The 21,067-nt window shown below is 32.7% G+C and overlaps 1 protein-coding gene across 5 annotated transcripts in view; it reads left to right on the forward strand.

Moving 5' to 3' along the window:
* Window positions 1-21,067, forward strand: part of c12.1 (spliceosome-associated protein CWC15) — an 81,803-nt gene that overhangs the window by 24,797 nt on the left and 35,939 nt on the right. For 2 of the 5 annotated variants that reach the window (XM_085820841.1, XM_085820844.1), the window contains exons 2-3: window positions 5,726-5,877; window positions 19,450-19,562. In XM_085820841.1, the coding sequence (XP_085676967.1) occupies window positions 5,747-5,877; window positions 19,450-19,562 (244 nt within the window). In that variant the 5' untranslated portion in view covers window positions 5,726-5,746. Of the gene's footprint in view, window positions 1-3,318; window positions 3,338-3,376; window positions 3,395-3,445; window positions 3,553-5,725; window positions 5,878-19,449; window positions 19,563-21,067 lie in introns of those variants that run through there. The other 3 variants (XM_085820842.1, XM_035360083.2, XM_085820843.1) reach the window with 3 other exon arrangements.

Raw genomic sequence — 21,067 nt, forward strand, 5'->3', positions numbered from 1 at the left:
ATATTTGTATTGTAAGACAAAGTTTTTGCCCTCCACTTGGATATTGTCTTAGTTCCTTCTACGTCTGATAATTTGTAATTATTCATCTTTGCATTATCATTGCTAATATTTGAATTTGTTACTACAATAAAGTTACTGAGTCACCTTAGATTAAATTTAAATTGCGCAGTCTTTGAATACTACTCCACATTTTTATTTTGAATTTGGCTGTTCCTGTTTACTTGCATCACCAAAACCTGTAGTTTTTATTTTGCCAACATAACGTAAGAACGTGCCTGTATGTTCCAAGTTCTTTTTAAATTAGAGATTTATTTAAATCTTTATGTGACGCTGTAGCTACCTTCAGACATAACGATAATTTGCTTCATGTCTATCAGAGTTTTTGGATTATTTAACTTTTACCTGATCACGTAAAACCTCTTTAAAAGTACACTGTTGAGAGACTGCTAGTTAGGAGATAAAGCACGCAGAAACTAGTAGGAACTAAGTTTGTTTATTGAAACAGATTTCTAATTGTTAGAAAAACCCCTTCGAGCTGGGTAGCGAAAACGCGCGCTTATCGCGGAGGCTGGCAGTGTCTTCCGCGAGTCTCTCTCCAGGGCCGGGGGCTATTTTGCTACTAAGCCTAAATCCATGAAATTTCCGAAATATCAACGCATTGTTTAATAATGCTCTATAGAGTATTTAAACGGCTTATGCTTTATAGATATTTTTATATATATATACTTTAATTATCTTATTTCTTGTTTAAATGCATATTTTACACATTTTATTTTAATTACTCACCATTTTATGACTTTTAATATTATACATCTGAAAACTAAATATATTACTTAAAATTCTCTTTTCGTATGAAAAACTTGAAAATAGGGATCTACACACAATCCTACGTTACATTCCTTGAACTCGTAATAACTCATTTGCCGTTTTGGAGGATTTTTCCGGGAATGTGAACAAACGAAGCATTGTCGTCTCATTTTCTTATCAGTCTCTTCTGAACAAAGTTTTGGAAAATATCTTTCAGTTAATCTTTCAGAATCAATATCAGAATATCAGAATTTCAGAATCAATATCTGAAATATTTTGCATCATTTCTGCTATTTCATGCTCTGTTAAACATTTTCGACGCTTCGACATTGCAACGGTAAAAACAGAAAGAATTCACGTCTAACAAGATCTAATTATTTTCTAAAAACTGAACTGTAAACCGAAATACTCAACGCTTTGGCACATATAAAACTTCTACTTACAATAAACAACTACCACGTGCGAATAAAGTGCGATTTAAAGAGACGTCATAAATCACGCCATTCGGAAACATTTAGTTCCCCGTTTGTTTATATAATCAAAAACACGTGTATGTGAGTCATGCTTCTCTCATTTCGAGTAGAAGGTCTGATGTACATGTATCTGAAACCATATGGACATACAGTGCCATCTTGTGGCAGAAATTATAGTTTGAAAAACGTTCCAGGGTACTGGCACAAATACGTGACAGTCAGTAGTAAACGGGAAAATGCTCTGGCACGCCTGCGTGTCGGCCGGTAGGTGAGTGCGTTCGTTGTTGGCACGTAGACGTGACAGTCGGCGTGAAGGGGTTAAAGAGAAGAAAATTGATATAAATTAGCCAAAATGTCTAGGAACACTTCGAATTAAGAAAAGACACATAAATATTTTGTTTTGTAATGTGTAATTATCCTAATACTGTTTAAGAATCGGTGTCATAAATTACATTTTAAACTTTGAAATGTTATTAGATTGTGATTTTAATAATGGTCATGTAACTTTGTAACGACTGAGGGTATTTAACTACCTAATTTAATTATTTATAACTAACTGCTCATCTTTAAAAGTTATTTATGCATATTAAAGCATGTTATTGCTTTTCATTAATCCTTAGGGCTCACCAGCGGCCGAGCGGCAAAGTCGCTGAATACTGGTAGTTCGGTCCGAGGTTCAAATCCCCCGAACGGGCTGGCTGCATGGGTGTTTTCGTGGTTTTCCCCATGTTTAACGTGTATATGAGCCAGTTTCCCTTAGAAAGTCCTCCACGAAAGGCATCCCTCCCCTTTGGCAGATAGCCCTAGTGTGCTTTGCCATAATTATATACACCACACCACCACCACACCATCATTAATCCTTACTGTGGCCACAAGATATGGCACGAAAATGTAAAAACTTAAAAACTATTGTAAATTTATTCTTTGCATCTAGTGAGACTTAAAATAATACGAAACAACTTATCACCTTGGCTTATTGGAACCTTAAAATATATTAACCAGGTTACAATCCCAGAAAATTTATATGAAGGTAGAGGCATTAGGATTTTTTTTAAACAGGAACAAATGAAAAATGAACAAGTGCCTTCACCGAGAATCGAACCGCGGACCTCTGGAATGCGCGCCCAGCGTGCAGACCACCACACCACAAAGGCATGCAAAGAAGGCGGGAGAAATACCTTATGTACGGGACCCAATCGCCAAATCCTGGGTGAGGAGAATCATCATCCACCACCCTTTTAGTTCGGGTGCCTCTGTAGAGACATTAGGTAATTTTTGGAAGCAGGAAAGATGACGAGCGGACCTCTTGAATACAAGCCGAATGTGCAGACCACCACACCACGAAGACATGCCAAGAAATGTGGGAGAAATACGTTATACACTAATTGCTTTAGACAGACGAAGCACAACCTAACTTTCAAAACTTGCCAGCTGTGCCCACAACAGGCTTTCAGGTTTTTTCTGATTAACAGGTCTCTCTCCCGGCAAGCAGCAATACTAGCAACAGCTAATCTTCTGTTACAAATCATGCTGATTATGATTTTATTTCTCGTTTTAACCTATGCCATTTGACATAAAATTTACCTGCTATTTAATAAACCTCTAGACTGAGTAAGTACATGGCAAAATGAGACATAAAAGAAAAATCAGCATAAAGCTGTTAATAAAATGTAAATGAAATGACCCCAATCTTCTTTCAAATATGTCCAACTATTATACGTGCAAAATATTTAATGCAATTTATAAACTTTTATAATGTGGATTTCATTCTCAAATTTGTTTTAAAGTTATGTTTAATAAGAATGCATCCTACTTACGGATCTATTTTATTCTCAGAATGTTATTACAAAAATAAAATTCAGATATAAGCTGATTGAATTGAATTTTTTAGCTCCTATTGGCTGATAGGTCCGTAATTTTTTTCATTAATGGTCCTTAAAAGTCCTTAAAAATATTTAATTTCCATGTGCAGAAATGTGTACGAACCCTGAGTGAAGTCTTGGATGAAAGTTTTACTGTGACTCAACTTGGGAAGACACTGGAAATTTATAGTGGAGGTGGGGTCCCTTTCTTCGTTAAACAGCTGCATTGAAGTATGAAATGCTACCCCTCAGGTATACTTGTAAATTGGCTGATGACTCAGAACAGTAAACTGAACTTAAACTTGCTCTTATTCTAATGTCATTTCTCTAGTCTATGGCAAGAACAAACAAAAGTTTTTCTTTAAAATTAAATTTCAAAGTGATCTCAAATATAATTCTTCAATATAAAGGTAAGTTATTGATTTGTAACATCTAAATTAATCATAAACTAAATTTTTATAATTTAAAACTTGCTAAAAATTCAATTTAGCTAAACTTTTAATCCATTTATCAGAAAAATCCAAAATTATCACCATTAACAATGCAAATGTCTACTAATATTAATAACATATTGTTATATTAATATGAAATATTTTTATGATAAATATGAAATATAAATATAATCTATGTTTCCATACATTAAGAAACATCATAACAGGTCAAAATTAAACAAAAAAAAAAAAAAAAAAAAAAAAAGTCCTGCGCTATAGTGCAGGATCGATCAACCAATCAATCGGCTCGACAATCAAAAATCAATCGACTTGAATGGAGCTCATCAACATCTAAAAAGCGTTTCTATTAATATGCTTGAAAACATTATGAAAGAAGTTGAGTTTATTGCAAATAAATGGGGCATAGAAACTAAATTTGAAAAATAAAAGAGAAAATGAAGAACCTAAAACACTGTCATTGTTAACAAATACGGAAATTATTAATAATGTTCCAAAAATACAGAAAACATATAAAGAAGACTTGGACTGGAAGTACAACTTTTATTATTTATAAATACTTTCAGAACAGAAATCCATAATTTAAAATCCATTAAGGATTTAGCTAAATTAGCAATGGTAAAATATTATGACATGACAAGCAGTTATTTGGGAGTGTGAAATTCACTTATATCGTATTTATCATTACCTGTAACCACAGCCACAAGTGTGAGGTCATTTTCAAAAAACATATTTAAGAAACAGTATGACACAAGATCAGTTGTCAAACCTTTCACTATTGAGCATTGAAGCTGAGATGGCTGAGAAAATGGACGTCCAAGTATTGATTAAATAATTTTGCGGAAATGAAGGTTAGGACACGCAAATTTTAAAAGGTTTTTTTTTTTTTTCTTTATGATGAATTTTGGCCACCAGTGTTATCATTACACTTATTGAGTGAGGAAAAAATTAGAGAAGAAGAGCAGTACGGACTGAGGAAAATTAAAAGGAAACAGTAAAAAACTTTAGCGTTCATATTTTTTATAAAAAACCATGTATTCAAGTAGTTTAGTGTACCAAAAGGTTTTTTTTTAAAAAGACAGAAAAAAACTTTACCATACATATTTTCTACAATTCAAATAGTTTTCTTTATGAAGTTTATGATAAATATGTCTTATATTTAACAATTGTATCATTTACATTATAAAAGTTCTTATTTATTACTTGTATATTATTGCATAAATCATGTTTGCTGAGTAAATCACTATAGTGCTATATATTAATGTAATAGCTTTTCTGTATGTTTATCAATTATCTTGTCTGTCAGTTTATAATATAGCTAATTATTTATAAGTTTGCTAACTTAAGTGAAAAAGCTTACATAGGCGCAGATTTTATATAAAAATTTAAAACATTAGTATGTAAAACTTCTTGGATTTTATATAAAAATCTCCGTAAATCTAGGCTTTCTTCCTTTTGTTAATGCTATACGTCGACTCTCGCACTCACACAAAAAGTTTTAAGTAACCGAATTAAAATCATCTGACGTCAAATACCCAGACTAAAGCAAATTTTCATTGCACCAGTTGGTCAAGGGAAGTTATTTTCCTTTTTATTCTTCATGTTACGTACCTTTCAACTGGTTCCCTAAGAACGTGCTTTTATTTTTTAACAATTAATCCAGATGTGATAAAAATCATGATGAAAACATTGGCTCCTGAAAATTCTTGATTTTTTTAACTTTTCGCTTTTTTTTAAAATTTTTAAAAAATTTTTTAAGCATATTAAATTTATTGGGAAAGGGGCCCAGGAAAATTTTTTGCATAGGGGCCCAAGAGTTCTAGTTACGCCACTGCTTAAAAACATAATATTATATATTAAAAATACTTATTTTTGATTGTTAATGGAAACTAAAACTTACATCTTAATCTTTTTAGTAGAAGTTTAATATTCATCTGTTATTCTCTAATAAAAATGTATTTGCTTTAAAAATACTAGATTTTGGCTAAATCCTTCAACTGTGTAAAAGTTATGAAATATATAGCATTAAAAAGTTCCATACTTAAATTTTATAAATAAAAACTAATTAAAATTTTTTAAAATTAAAATTGAAAATTTGAATTTTGATAGTTTTATTGTCTCTGGTTATGTGCAGGTATAACTCTTCACATTCGTAATGACAACTGCTGCACGACCCACATTTGAACCTGCTAGAGGGGGTGGTGGCAGAGGTGAGAAAGATCTTAGTGCATTGTCAAAACAGTATTCAAGTCGAGATCTTCCAGGACATACGAAATTAAAATACAGGTAAGCATTATTTATTATGCAGAGGATGTTTGCTACTTTTTATGTAATTCTAATGCAGCAAAATAATCAATTTTGTATTTTTTTTAAGTATTTTTTTTTTAAATGTGTAGTCTGATAGTAGTCTTTCTTTTTAATGTGTAGTTTCTTCCCTCCGTGTACGGCTCGATTTTGATACATTCTGGTCCTGAAATACGGGGCGTTTTTTTAAATATTTTCTCTATCTTCATATATTACTATTCACATCTTTGTTAACAAAATTAGTATAATGTAGGAACTTTAATAGTCTTTTAATTAAAAAAAAAAAAACATTCAATACAGCCCGCACAATTTTAGCGTGCATGGAATAAAAATACACAGAATCTTTTTGATTTTGATAAATATACATGCTAGCTAATTTGTACAGCTAATAATATTACTTGTACTCACTTATTATTATACAGAATTTTTTTTAGTGTGGTAAACTTTTAAACATGGCTCTAAACATAATCCAACTTTACATTCTTCACACTAAATGAGAGTTTTTTTACGTATTTTTTTCCCCATTGTTGTCTTTTTTTCAAGCAACACACAGCACATTGCCTTCCAGGTTCCTTTTTTATAGAATTTGGTGGTATGTGTCTTGCAGAATGCTATCTTATGGCAAATAAAGTTCATACTATCATCACTAGACTATACTGATGAGCATATAGTAGAAGAGTATTTGTCAAAGATTTCCTTGATTACAAGTAGTTTGAAACCAAGAAGGGACTTTTCCGTGTTTGTTATTTTTCTGTATATTAAATACAAATTCCACATTGTTTGATCCAATATATGGGAAAACATTTTCTTGTAGTATTTACAAAGTTGTTTTCGGGTACTAGGGTAGTACGACATCTCCTGATTGCATCTGTCGACACCTCCCATCGACACCCCCAAATTAGCTAGCAAGTTATAATCCTAAACCACTTTTGGCTTTAGTTTTTTTTTGTCGTGCTTGAATAAAATGATACAGATGACACATCATGAACTAAGCATATTTACTATTTTCTTTTCATTTTACAATGAAAGATGCGACAGTGTTGCTTGTGTTCGCTTGTGAAAAACAATAGCCCTTACAATGATATAAAGCTGTAGTGCCATCTAGGTGTGAAATGAAACGTGAAATATGAATATTACAATATTCTTAGCCTACATGGAGAAAAGCAGGATTTGTATTGAAAATAAGAGAAATAAACTTTTGGCTTTAGTTTATAGGCATGCTATTTTCACGCTACTCATATTACGAGATGGATTTTGTATCCTGTGGAAATCGTAAGGGGCATAAGTGGAGGGTGCATTTTGATTTCCAAGACAAAAAGGATTTTTTTAATTTACCCTAGGAATGTGGTGTGTATATGTTTTGGGAATACATTTATATGTGAACAGCTTTTTCTTGACAATGAAAATTTAAAAAGAAAGGTAAAAGTATATTTTATAATAATTTATAAGGTAAAAGTATATTTTAGGGTACCACTTGGCGATTTTTGCAATTCTTTGACTTGTTATTTTGTCTTGCGTAGTGGCGATTTTTGCATAAAAAAATCGTTGCTACTCAAAGCCAAAATAACAAGACAAAGAATTGCACAAACTCGGTATCCATGTACACATCAACCTATTTTCACTTAAAAAAAAAATCCCAAAATTGCACAAAAATGGCATTGTGCACTCCTTTGACTTTATCTATGTACATATCAACCTATTTTCACTTAAAAAAAAATCAAAGAAATGCACAAACTAGGCTAAATCATCACTGCACAAAGACAAAATAACAAGACAAAGAATTGCACAAACTTGGTATTCATGTACACATTGACCTATTTTCAGTTGGGAAAAAAAATCCCAAAATTGCACTAAAGGGCAATTGCGCACTCCCTTGACTTTATCCATGTACACATCGACCTGTTTTCACTAAAAAAAAAAAAAAAAAAAAAAAAAAAAAAAAAAATTGCACAAATTATGCCGTATGCACTCCCTTGAGTTTGTCCATGTACACATCAATATATTTTCACTTAAAAATCAAAGAAGCTCCCAATTTTACAGTAGACACAAAGAAAAATACATAATCTCAATAAACTACATTTTAAACCAAACAATAAATAAGATAACATAAAAAAGGAAAAACATTTTATGCATTTAAGCACTACACAAAGCAAATATCCACTTACCTTATTGAGAAATTCATTCATCTTCAGTCTGCGGCACACAAAGTTCCTTAACAGCATCTAAAAACTTACTAAAATTATCTGAACTAGAATCTGTATATTGGCATCACCACATAAATTCACAAAAATAAGAGTAAAAAATATGCTACGTAGTTCCGAACTGTCCAGAAAATGGCTACTAAGTAAACTTTCATTTACACACCAGTCATTTAATCCACTTTCCCCCTTTCGTTCCAAATCATACAGAAACTTCAAATTAATCTTACTACATTCCTCTATTGTTCTGTCTAAATAATGAAACAAGCAATGTACCTCCTAAGCAACACATACTCCTAAGCATACAACAAAAGCCTTTGCAAAACATCCCATGATTCAAAATTTCCGAGAATAATGCAAGCGATTATGTCATAATAGGGTTTTCATAACATTCAACTAATCAGGTTACCATAAATGATACAACAACTTGGCGATAAATGAAACAACAACATCGTGATAATACAAGGGGTACCCTAAAGTCAACTCTAATCCTTAATAATTATTTAGATAAAAATGTAAATATTTTCATTTATACTTTGAGAAAAATTTAATAAATAAAAGACATTAGGTTGTTATTATTTGTTCTCAAGTTTTGTCCTACTTAATAAATTTTCTTTGAGAACTCGGAAAATTTTCATAATTTGTTTAATTTCTAATTTAAATTGAAGTAAGTTTTTTAATGAACTAAACATGCTAGAATTATTTGAAAGAAATATCAGTATAAGAACTTAATATTTAGCTGTCAACATATTTGAATTACAAAATGTAACCAATAAAAATGTCTTATAATTACTAAGCGTAATTATTTTATAAATTAGATTTCAGGTATTATATATTGGGAGTACAAATAATTCTCCACTGTTTGACAAAAAAAAAAAAAAAAAAAAAAAAAAAACCCACCAGTAAATTAGGTTAAAATTGTTTACTGTAAAATGTCATAATGTAAGTTTGGACATCTGCTAACAACATGACTTTAAAATATTAGCAATTTTGTATCTGCATAGTATATTGTTTTCGTGTGAAAATGTGTTGTTTTGAGTCAAATGAGTGTCATTTGCAGGAACTTTTGATTTACTTCTTTAATTTGAAGAAATCTGCAGCTGAGGTGCATTGATTGCTTGTAGAAGTTTATGGTGATGCTGCCTTAAGTGAGAGAAGTTTTGAGAAGTGGTTTAAAAAATTTAAGAACAGACTTATTTCGATGTTGAAGACAAAGAGTGGAGCGGAGGGATGAAAGTGTACGAAGATGCAGAATTGGAAGCATTACTGGCTGAAGATTCATGCCACATGCAAGTATAACTTGCAGTTACATTTGGACTTAACAAGCAATTTCACATCATTTAAAATCATTGGGAATGATTCAAAGAAATTGGGTTTCAGTATGAACTGAAGCCAGGAACGTTGAATGTCAATTTTTTACACTTGAAGTTCTGCTCATCAGGTATAAGCAAAAGGGGTTTTTTGCATGTATAGTCACTAGTGATGAAAAATGGATCCGCTAAGATAACCTAAAGAAGAAGAAATCAGGTATACCACCTGGCCATGTTTCAACATTGACAGCCAAGCCGAATATTCATTGGGGGAGGGGGAATCATTCTGTGTATATAGTGAGATGAACTTGGTGTTATGTATTATGAGTTGCTCAAACTGAATAAAACCATTAATAAGGCTCTTTACCCAACAGAGTTGATGAGAGGGAGCTAAGCACTCCAAGATAAATAGTCTACTACTACTTCAGACATGACAAAATTATTCTCTTGCTCCTGCAACGCTCATCTACATGTTGTGGCACCAGTCAAAACCAACTGTGAAACATTCAGATGAGAAGTTTTTCCTCTCCTGCTGTATTCACTAAATATTGCTACTTCTGATTACTACTTGTTTCAGATGATGATGCATGGCCTGTGTAAGCAGCACACAGGGTTCGTAGCCGTCCTTACAAGTGCTTATAAGTCCTTATATTTGAAAATAAAATATAGAGGCCCTTATAGGTGCTTACTTTTTCTTTAAAGCCCGCCGAAACTAAATAAAAAAACTTTTCTTCCTTATATGGAACGTCAGATGGTGAATCATACTCCCGGAAATAGCTTTTCCCCCTTTCTCTGCATTAACGTAACCTATGGTGCGCGCGAGAGTATAGACAGGTGTACGTCGTTTTTTTGGTCAAAGAATTGCGAAAACCGTAGAAAATTCCGGTAATTCGGTATTCCTTTTCCGCCCACCCAAATACTACACACGTTTGAATTTCTATCAAGATTTTAATAATTTGCATTCTCGTTCCGCGTGGTCAGTTCATATTCGTGTTTATTATGATCGTTATGCTTATATTATGAGCATATGTATGAATATTTATAATAATATAGTTGCAGTAGCTGCTGAAGTGTAGATAAACTTCCAAAAATGGGTGTATTTTTACACATATTAGCTTTCTAAGGAATAATATTCGGAATGGCTTAAATAAAAGAAAAGTAATCGAATAGTCAGAATATTCCCCCCCTCCCCGAATACATTATACAGAACTGAGGTTGGGAGGTTGTGAGGGAGGTTCTCCCCTTTCTCCGCAAAATCTCTAATATTGAAGCAGCGCACTTTTTTTTTTTTTTTTTTTTTTTGGTCTTTGGTCACTGTCCAATCTGGATTGAAAAGGACTAAAAGTTTTGCGGTCTACCCAACCCAAGCGAAGAATGAAAATTGTGGAAATTTAACGCAATCTGTTTAAAATTAGAATCAAAAACACCCCAGATTAGTAAGTCTCTTTCTTTTCCTTTATTTAGTTCTTTATTCTCCGAATACCGGCAGCTGTTGATTCCGATTGCGTAATATCACATATGGAAGAATTACGCCGCACGTATTGCGCAATAATGTTTGCGATATTATGCAGAGATAATTAATTTTGATGTTCAGTCTGAGATTTATTTATGAACACTTAAAAGAGTTTTACTGTGCTTTCTAAGCAGAATATTTCTCAGTTCCGTTGGTCTATTTTTATATGATATTCAAAATCATTTATTTAGCCGAGACATCTAAAGAACGGCTAAAATCTCCCCCCTCTCCTCTTTTTCCAGTTACGCTCGACTATACGGAATATTCGGCAATTTCCGAGTATGCGGGTTAGTTAAGCTTTTACTGTTTAAGGATGACTGCATGAAGCAATTTCCTGTCTCCTGATTTCAGAAATGTTCCTCTTTTTTACTTAAATTACTTTGCTTGGAATATATGTTAAGGGAAAACTGTTATGCAATGAAAATTTAGAAAATGTTCAGAATTTTGATTTAAATTATTTAAATATTAATATGAGTGGGAAAATAAATTGTATTTATTATTAGGTGCCAAGCGAATACAATTAATATGGCTTATTATTATTTATTTTCTATATTTTGAACTGAAATTTCATCATTAAATCTTGTAATATAGTTTAGTTCTGCAGTTTTTTTTTTCCCTTTCATTGTAAACTAATTCTGTAAATTGACTGTCATTTAAAATAAAAAAAAAAAAAAAAAAAGTTGTTTTCCATGGTTGAGGTATGGCTCATTCTCTTGATAAATATTGCATTGCTCATATTTTAAATTGCAAGTCTAATTTTTCTTTTAAGGTTATGCAGTAGTGTATAATGTAATTAGACAGGTGCTTATTTTTTTTCTTAAAATGTGCTTGAAAAGTGCTTATAGGTGCTTATTTTTTTAACTAAAATGTGGCTATGAACCCTGAGCACAGTCATAAGAAGATACCAAAAAATTGGGTTGATTTGCGGTCTTTGAAAGGTAAAGGGTTCTTCCAATTCGGTTATCCGTATGATGACAGAAAGATGGGAAAAAGGAGTAGCTAGCGATGGACAATATTTTGTATAAAACATGATGTATAGTATAGTATAAATGCCCAATGTTTGAAAAACTATGGTGGAGACTTTTTTGTTCTCCTGATATGAATTAAGCTTTTTCTTCTTATTATTATTTTATGTATTTTGATAATTATTTAGAAAGCAAATTATAAAATATTTTATATTTTGTTAAAAAAAATTCATTTTGTTAAAAAAAATGCTCTACAGCTATTTTTAGATTGTGGATTTGGCCCTGCATGCAATTTCAGTTTGAGACCACTGCTGTGTATAAGTCCAGAAACTGAGTAGTCCATTGGCATTGTTTTAGGGTACTATGTGAAAGTGTGTTTCATAAAGCAATTTATGTCATTTTGGTTTCCTACTATTAATAATTGATTTGTTATTCTTAATTCAAATAGCATTAATGTACAGCTTATTCTTCACTTACTGCACTGTACAGCTCGTACATCACTTAAAGTTTTAGTGAAAGATAATGCATCTGTATTATTCTTTCCTCCAAATTGTATGCCCATCATTCAGCCTATAGATATCGGAATAGTATGCGAGCTGAAATGCAACTATAAAGTACCATTTTTAAAGTTCATGTTAAATTTCTTAAATAATGGCAAAACTATTACAAATTTTTTGAAATATTTTAGTATGTAATCTGCTGTGTGGAGCATCGCAAGATTGTGGGAGGATACTTTAAAAATGCTTGGCATAATTTATGGCCAGCCACCATATTTCATGGTGAGGCTGATGAGGGCGATAGTTGCGAATCTGAAGGTATTCAGATACATCGCAAACAAAAGGTGAAATTTTCCAGTTAATGAATTTTGTAAAGAGATATGGAAATAAATGAAGATGATATAACAGAAGTTTTTCATTGCAATGCCTATGTCCCAATCATCAATGAATTAATGGATGGCGAAATCTATAGTATGGTTTGTAACAGATTTAAATAATATTAAAATCTTGTAGTTTAAATAATTTAAATAGATGAACATTAAGGTATTTGTGAATGGCAATATTTGAAACCAGACTCGAGTGCCTCGTGCGACTCTCGCACGAAGAATGTAATTTATTTTTAAATGATAGAATATGTTTTCTCTTCTTGTTTGTATGTCGCCATTTTTTTGAGTGTTAAATAAAAGTTATTGCTGTGTTCCATCATTGGAGTTGCTTCATATCGTCAACGAAGTATCACAGTCTTAATTATTTTGGAGGCACCGACCAAGATCGGATCGAATAATCGTGCATATTTTTATTTTATTAGTTCATCACTGAACATAATATTAGTGATACCAGATTATTACTTCCTGTTCATAAAGAATTGCTTTATTTTATTAGTTCATCACTGAACGCAATATTAGCGATACTATTATTATTTCCTGTTAATATTAAATTGTCTTATTTTATTACCGTATTTGATATTATATTTAATATTCATTTTAGTTGTGCAGACGGTAGATATTTATATTGCTCTATGTTATTATTTTTATTTTAATCACAATTAATGTGGTAGAGAGAATGAACTTCATATAATTTAAATATTTCATTTTTGAGCTATTTTGAGGAAATATAAGGAACACAGTTTTCGTTAATTTTAAACGTAGAAACAATGTCTTACTTAGGAAAAGCTCGTAAGGAAGATTTGCAAAATCTCGCAGCTGAACTGGGAGTTCATGTGACTGCAGATTTGAAAATAGTTGATTTAAAACAGAAAATTGTTGAAAGTAGAGATTATGATGAAGTCTTCGTCAAAGGAGTTTTAGACACAATAATAGAAGAACGGAAAGAGAGGGAGGAAAGAGAAGAACATAGGAGACACAAAGAAGCAGAAGAGCGGAGAAGGAACGAACAGTATGAATTAGAGAGATTAAGACTTGAAGCAGAGACAAAGTCTCAAAATACCGGACAGATCCGGCCGAAAACGGAGCTGCGTCACCTTATGCAGAAATTCGATGACAAGAAAGGAGATATCAGTCTATATTTGCTATTGTTTGAAAGGCAAGCAGAATGGGCTAAAATTGATAAAGAAGAATTTGTATCTCATTTACTAGGACTACTTCCTTACGAAGTAACCCAGTTAATATCTAGAGAACCCTCCGATAAAGCTAAAGACTATGAACACGTGAAAAATTTATTATTAAGACGGTTTAAACTAAGCCCGGAAAAGTTTAGGCAGAAATTTATGAAACATCAAAAAAGTACCAAATCTACATGGGTGGATTTCAATTATGAAATAGAAAATTATTGCAAAGAATGGGTGACTGGTCTAGGAGTTAAGACTTTTGATCAGTTGCTAGATTTGATGGTGCTTGACCAACTTTAACGTCGAGTTCCTCCTAAAATTCGAGATCATTTTCTTGATGAATGGGTAGAGATGATTTCATTGAAAAAATTAGCTGAAAAACTTGATGCCTATGAAAACGTTTGTGGAAACTTTCAAAAGAGGCCTGTAGTGGATTGGCAGAAAGAAAGATACAATGCACTAACTCAAGGTAAATTGAGTTCAGATAATAAAAATAAAACTGAAAAAAAAATTGTCATCAGGATTTAATTCGCAAAGCTGGTTTCATAGACCTAGAAGTCCACGTCCAGATGATAAATATGAAAAACAAAAAACGCCACAATGCTATCAGTGTGGGTCCTATCAACATTTAAGACCCCAATGTCCAAAACTTAAGAATAGTACTGAATCTCCTGCTAATCTTAACAGAATTAGTGCAAAACCAGAGGATAAATTTCTATTACCTTATACTAGTATGGGTTACGTAAATGGTCATAAAATTCCTATATTAAGGGATTCAGGTGCTAGTATTGATATAGTTTGTCGCAAATACATCACGCCGGAAATGCTGACAGGTGAAAATGTGTGGGTGTAACAGCCATTAGATTTGAATCCAACCTGTTTACCATTGGCTGAGATCGAACTAAATTGCGATACGAGTAATAACTAAGGCTGCCATTATTAGAAATGAACTCGACAAAGGAAGGTATTTATTAGGCAATCGAACTTTTGCACTGTTGAATAAACAAGGAAAGGAACCTGATAGTTGTCCTCACCAGGTTAATGCTGTCTCTACTAGAGCTCAAAAGAAAAGAGAAATAGCCAAAGAGAAGATCTTGGAACCGATGAAGGAAGAAAATAAAGCATCCAGAGATGTTTTTGAAGAAGAAGATAATTTACCGGAGCTAAATTCGGAAGATGAAACTCTCATGAAACTGGTAAACATTGACTCAGAAGAAATTGGACAACTTCAGCTTGCTGATAAGGAACTGTCTAAAATCATCCAAGAAGTTAAAGAAGGTACATGCAAAAATGAGAACTATAGTCTGACAGGAAAAGAACTTTTAGTTAAAAAAACGACGGATAAAATGGGCTTTGAAAGATAGCTTGTCGTTATACCTGAAAAACTCAAGCCGTCAATTATAAAGATGTGCCACGAAGGAACTTCTGGTCATTTGGGTGTCAAAAAGACCAAAGACAGACTTGCTAGATATTTTTACTGGACGAGGTGTTACAAAGAAACTGAAGATTTTGTAAGAACCTGTGATGCTTGTCAGCGCGCTGGAAAAAGAAATGACAAAAAGAAGGCTCCAATGACATTAGTACCAGTAATTTCCGAAATATTCACTAAAATAAATGCCGATGCCGTTGGTCCGCTACCTATTTCAAAGACTGGAAAAAAATATATTATTACAGCTCTGTGTATGTCGTCCAAATATCCAGATGCTGTTGCAGTGACAGACATTTCTTCGCCATCTGTGATTGATGCTTTCTTACAGATTTTCAGTCGTATGGGTTTCCCAAAAGTGATCCAAACAGATCAGGGGACCTCTTTCGTCAGTGCTTTGACGGAGGAATTTTTGGAGCATTTCGGCATTAAACATGTAAGAAGCTCTGTGTATCATCCGCAGAGTAATCCCGTTGAGCGATTCCATAGAACGCTAAAAAGGGTGTTAAGAGTCGTATGTATAGGAGCGACTTCGGATTGGGAGAATTATCTACCATCAGTTCTTTTTGCTCTCAGAACAGTCACACACGAAAGCACTGGTTTTACACCAGCAGAATTAGTTCATGGCAAAAACCTACGAACGCCAGTCACTTGACTTTGTGAGTGGCTAGAACCGATTGAAGAAAGTAATAATGTTGTCAGTTACATTTTCGAACTTATTAATCAAATGAAGAAATGCCAAGAACTTGCCGTGGAAAACATGAAAGAAGCTCAACAACGGAGGAAAACATGGTATGATCGAAACGCAGTGAAAAGAGAATTTGGTAGAGGAGATTTAGTTCTTGTTTTATCAATGAATCGTCAAAATAAACTAGAAGTACAGTGGAAAGGACCTGGAAAAATAGAGCAGAAAATTTCAGAAACCAATTATATTGTAAGTTTCGAGGAACAAAATGAGCCAAATCAAGTATATCACGTTAACATGCTTAAACCATATTACAAAAGACCAGAAATGATTAATACGATAACTGAAGTGGAAGGAGACTTAGAAATGGACATTCCTCGTTTACCTTCCAATCCAAGTGTATTAAATTTTTCGGACATCATAGAGGAGAATGAACTCGAGAAAAGGTTGAAATCCGAGCAAATAGAAGATTTACGAAAGATTTTATGGAAATATTCTGGTTGTTTTTCAAATAATCCTGGATTAACAAACTTAGTTTGTCACGATATTGAGCTATTAAATAATGAACCAATACAAATAAAGCCATACAGACTGTCACCCCGACAGACTGAAATTCACAAAAGGGAAATACAGAAAATGCTCAATCTTAAAATTATAGAGCCGGGAGAATCGGACTATACATCTCCCATGATTTTGATAGAATCTTCATCAAAGGATCCTCGGCCTTGTATTGATTATCGTAAACTCAATGCTGTTACTAAAACTGAATACTATCCTTTGCCTAATATTGAAGAACGTATCGAAACTGTAGCAAAAGCAAAATATATTACCCTATCAGATTTATCTAGAGGCTACTGGCAAATTCCATTAACAGAAAGAGCCCAAAGATATGCAACATTTGTAACTAGTTTTGGAAGTTTCAGGCCTCTACGTTTACCCTTTGGATTAAAAAATGCCCCATATTTTTTTAGCAAAGTTATGGCTAAAGTCCTGGCTGGATGCGAAGGTTTCGCTGTACCATACCTGGATGACATTGCCATTTACTCAGAAAACTGGGAAGAGCACCTTAGAAACTTAACTTCTGTTCTAGAGAGAATACAGAAAGCAAATTTACGACTAAAACCATCAAAATGTAAATTTGCACAAGATCAAGTGAGATACCTAGGCCATGTTGTGGGACAAGGACAACGGACCCTGGATGAAGTAAAGATCCTGGCTATAAAGGAGTATCCTACACCTAAAACCAAAGCAGAAGTACGTGCTTTCTTAGGACTGGTAGGGTATTATCGCCAGTACATACCGAGATTTTCGGAAATTGCTTCACCCCTCACGGACACTTTGAAGGGGGTAACAGAAGAAGGAAATATGCAATGGTCTGAAATATGTGACAAAGCTTTTAAAAATTTAAAAGAGTTGCTATGCAAGAAACCAATTCTGTATGCTCCCGATTTTGATAAAAGGTTTATTATACAAACCGATGCCTCAGACAATGGCATGGGTATAGTACTATGCCAATTAGATGATGAACAACGTGAACATCCTATCTTGTATATAAGCAAAAAATTTACTAAGTTTGAAAAGAATTATTGTACTACTGAAAAGGAGTGTGCTGCTATCATCTACGCTGTCAAGAAACTGCATTTTTATCTGGATGGTCAGCAAGAATTCTTGATTCAGACTGATCATAATCTTTTGGTCTGGCTACAATCCAACGCCAAATGTAACTCGAGATTGATGCGCTGGGCACTCTCATTACAACCTTATAATTTTAAGGTCATTCATCGCAAAGGTGTTGGTGTTGGTGTATTTAATTATGGCAAAGCACACGAGGGCTATCTGCCTAAGGGGAGGGATGCCTTTCGTGGAGGACTTTCTAAGGGAAACTGGCTCATATACACGTTACACATGGGGAAAACCACGAAAACGCCCATGCAGCCAGCCCGTTCGCGGGATTCGAACCTCGGACCGAACTACCAGTGTTCAGCGACTTTACTGCTCGGCCGCTGGTGGGCCCATTCATCGCAAAGGATCTTTGCACAAGAACGTAGATGTTCTGAGTAGAATTAAGTAATGTAATAACTCATAGTGTATGTAACCACGTTCAGGATTTATTTATTTATTTAATGTATACTCAACTGATGTATTTGAATGTTCTCCATTTTTTTTCTTCCTATTTAAATGTGGTGTAAAAATATTTGTTTAAAACTTAAAATTTTCAGCCTGAAAATTTGGAAACTTATGAGAGAAGTTATCTTTTCTCTTTAAGCAATTGAGCAAGCCGAGCTTTATAAACTTTCGAAATTTACAGAACTTTTCCCTTCGGTAAAAGTCTCTCCGTTGGGGGAGAGGTTGTAACAGATTTAAATAATATTAAAATCTTGTAGTTTAAATAATTTAAATAGATGAACATTAAGGTATTTGTGAATGGCAATATTTGAAACCAGACTCGAGTACCTCGTGCGACTCTCGCACGAAGAATGTAATTTATTTTTAAATGATAGAATATGTTTTCTCTTCTTGTTTGTATGTCGCCATTTTTTTGAGTGTTAAATAAAAGTTATTGCTGTGTTCCATCATTGGAGTTGCTTCATATCGTCAAAGAAGTATCACAGGTTCTAGATCTGGAAAATAGCACTACTGACAGTGAAGAAAGTGACAAAGAGGTTATTGAAAACGAAAAAATTTCAATTGACAAGTTAGTCGGAATTCTTGAAACGACAATTACAGGACTTAAACAATGGAACTTTGTAACTAAATATGAAATTATGACTGTTTATAGAATTAAAGGGAAAATATTAGCACAAAAAAAGCAACATAAACACCTTACATTGAAAGAAATGTTTAATAAAATAAACAAATATTAAGCTTTTTTTTTGTAAATTTTGTTACTCTTTAGATCATAAATGCTTCATTATTTCATAAATCACTATTTCATATTTCATTTTTCATAATTTGTACATGCCGTCTTACAAGTTGTTAACTGATGATTTAATATCCGGAAAAATCCCAAATCCACGTTGGGATCTCAGACTTTGTACTGTATTTCTTTTGATTCTTTTAAATTTTACTTTATTATTGTATGAAAAATCAGTATTGGTCATAAATCCTTAACTGAAACTTTCTTTAAACATTTGAAACCGAGTTTTAACATCTTTTTCTTCTCTTCTGTAATAGTAAATTGATTACTTGTTGCTATAGTCATTTAAATACAACTATTGATTACTTGTTGCTATAGTAATTTAAATATAACTATGCTTCATCTATAGTGATTGCATATCTCCATTTTTCATGCAGCAAATTATTTCCAGAAAGATTTAGATTATTTTTAACATGATGTTATTAAAGTCGCTCATATTTTCTATGTTAAGATTTACATAAATAATATTTCACTAGGCAAACTGGACAGAACACATCAGAAGAGTTAAAAAATAAGGATTTCCGACGTGAATTAGAAGAGAAAGAAAGAATTGCCTCTCATGAGAGGGAAGGAAAAAGAGCCTCCAGAGGTAAAGTCATTAAAATTTTAAAAACTGGAATTTGGGTACATTCTTTTATGTGGTTTGTAAGTTTATTGTTTAGTAAATTATTTCTGTTTTTCTTTTTCAGTCTTAAATTAAGTTGTTTACAGGCATGAGTTATGTACTTATTCATAGAGTTATTCGTGGGTATTTGCAGTTGTTCCAAATTTAGGAAAAATAGTTATAAAATTTTTTTTATTTTAAGTGCCAAATGTGAAAGCTGTTTGTCTAATAACATCAAATTTTATCTTTTAGTATTTTGTTGATTAGTGACATTTTATTTTTTCTGTATCAAAATCTGTGAATCTTTATAATTTTGTGATGGAAACATCATCATTCAGAAAACTGCAAGTAATTGTGAAAACACTAACTGTTACACGTTAAAATCCGCCTCTTCTTTCATTTATCAAAGTAATTGTTTTAGTGATATAAATAATTTAAATATTAGATTTTTTTTATTCCAGTTTGGACATGATTTGAATAAATTAAGGGCAATTTCTCATGTTTTTAAAATGCATAATCTATGCAAGGAATAACGTATATTTTTCTTTTTAAATTAGAGTAAATATTCTGTTCTGATTAATATATTCATAGATTTTTTTTGTACATTTTTTCATGTAGGCTAAAATTTCTAAATTTCGTAATAAAACAAATGTTAATATTAAATAAATGAGTTTATTATTATGATTCAGTAAAAAAATAGAAATACAATGTTCATACCTATCAACTTTTACGAATTTTTCGTAATTTTTACGAAAATGCGTTTGTCTTTACGATTTTACGATCGTAATCCATTTTTACGATTTTTTTCCTTTTTCAAGTGTTTTTAGTGATTTTTGTCGAAATTTTAGAATTTTTCGCCGATTCAGCTATTTTCGCCAATTGCATCGTGTTTTACCGCCAACTACTAACTACTTCGAATCCGGTAACCTGCGGTTTCTCCCAACTCGCCGCTTAACCAGCCAATCCAATGCGCTGAACTTGTTTCTCCCACTCTTTTCTTTGTGGGCGCCAGATTATTTTTTTTTTTTTTCGCGTTCGCTTCAGCAGCAAGGGAATTACTCAGCGAGCGTAGATTGTCGCATTCTGTTTTTTTTTTTTGCACATGCTACGAATTTTCTTAATATGTCGTTGTTACGAAATAAGTTAAAAAAAACCGTATTCTCAATATTTTCGGCCTGCCTACAAAGCCGAATTTCCAACAATTAAAGAATCCTTCAAAGGAAATAACTATGCATTTTGCAATGTGTGCTTGTGTTTCCTCAGTCTGTGATTACATTGTAAGGAAGTTTCCTTTGCAAAATGAAGTTCTTTTAAATGCTGAAGTGGCAAATTTGAAACAAATTAAAAATTCATCTTTTGAAAAGATTCGTTTTTTTATTGATAAATTTCCATTTTTGTTAACAATTAAAGAAAATTAATGCCATAATGATGCTTTAGATGAACTACAGAACCAATTTTCTGCTGCACAGTTTGAAGACTTTGCCAGTTCT

Source organism: Stegodyphus dumicola, chromosome 7 (genome assembly GCF_044657685.1).
Source record: "Stegodyphus dumicola isolate Sdum_Otavi_A_Nest chromosome 7, ASM4465768v1".
Lineage (NCBI taxonomy): Eukaryota > Metazoa > Arthropoda > Arachnida > Araneae > Eresidae > Stegodyphus > Stegodyphus dumicola.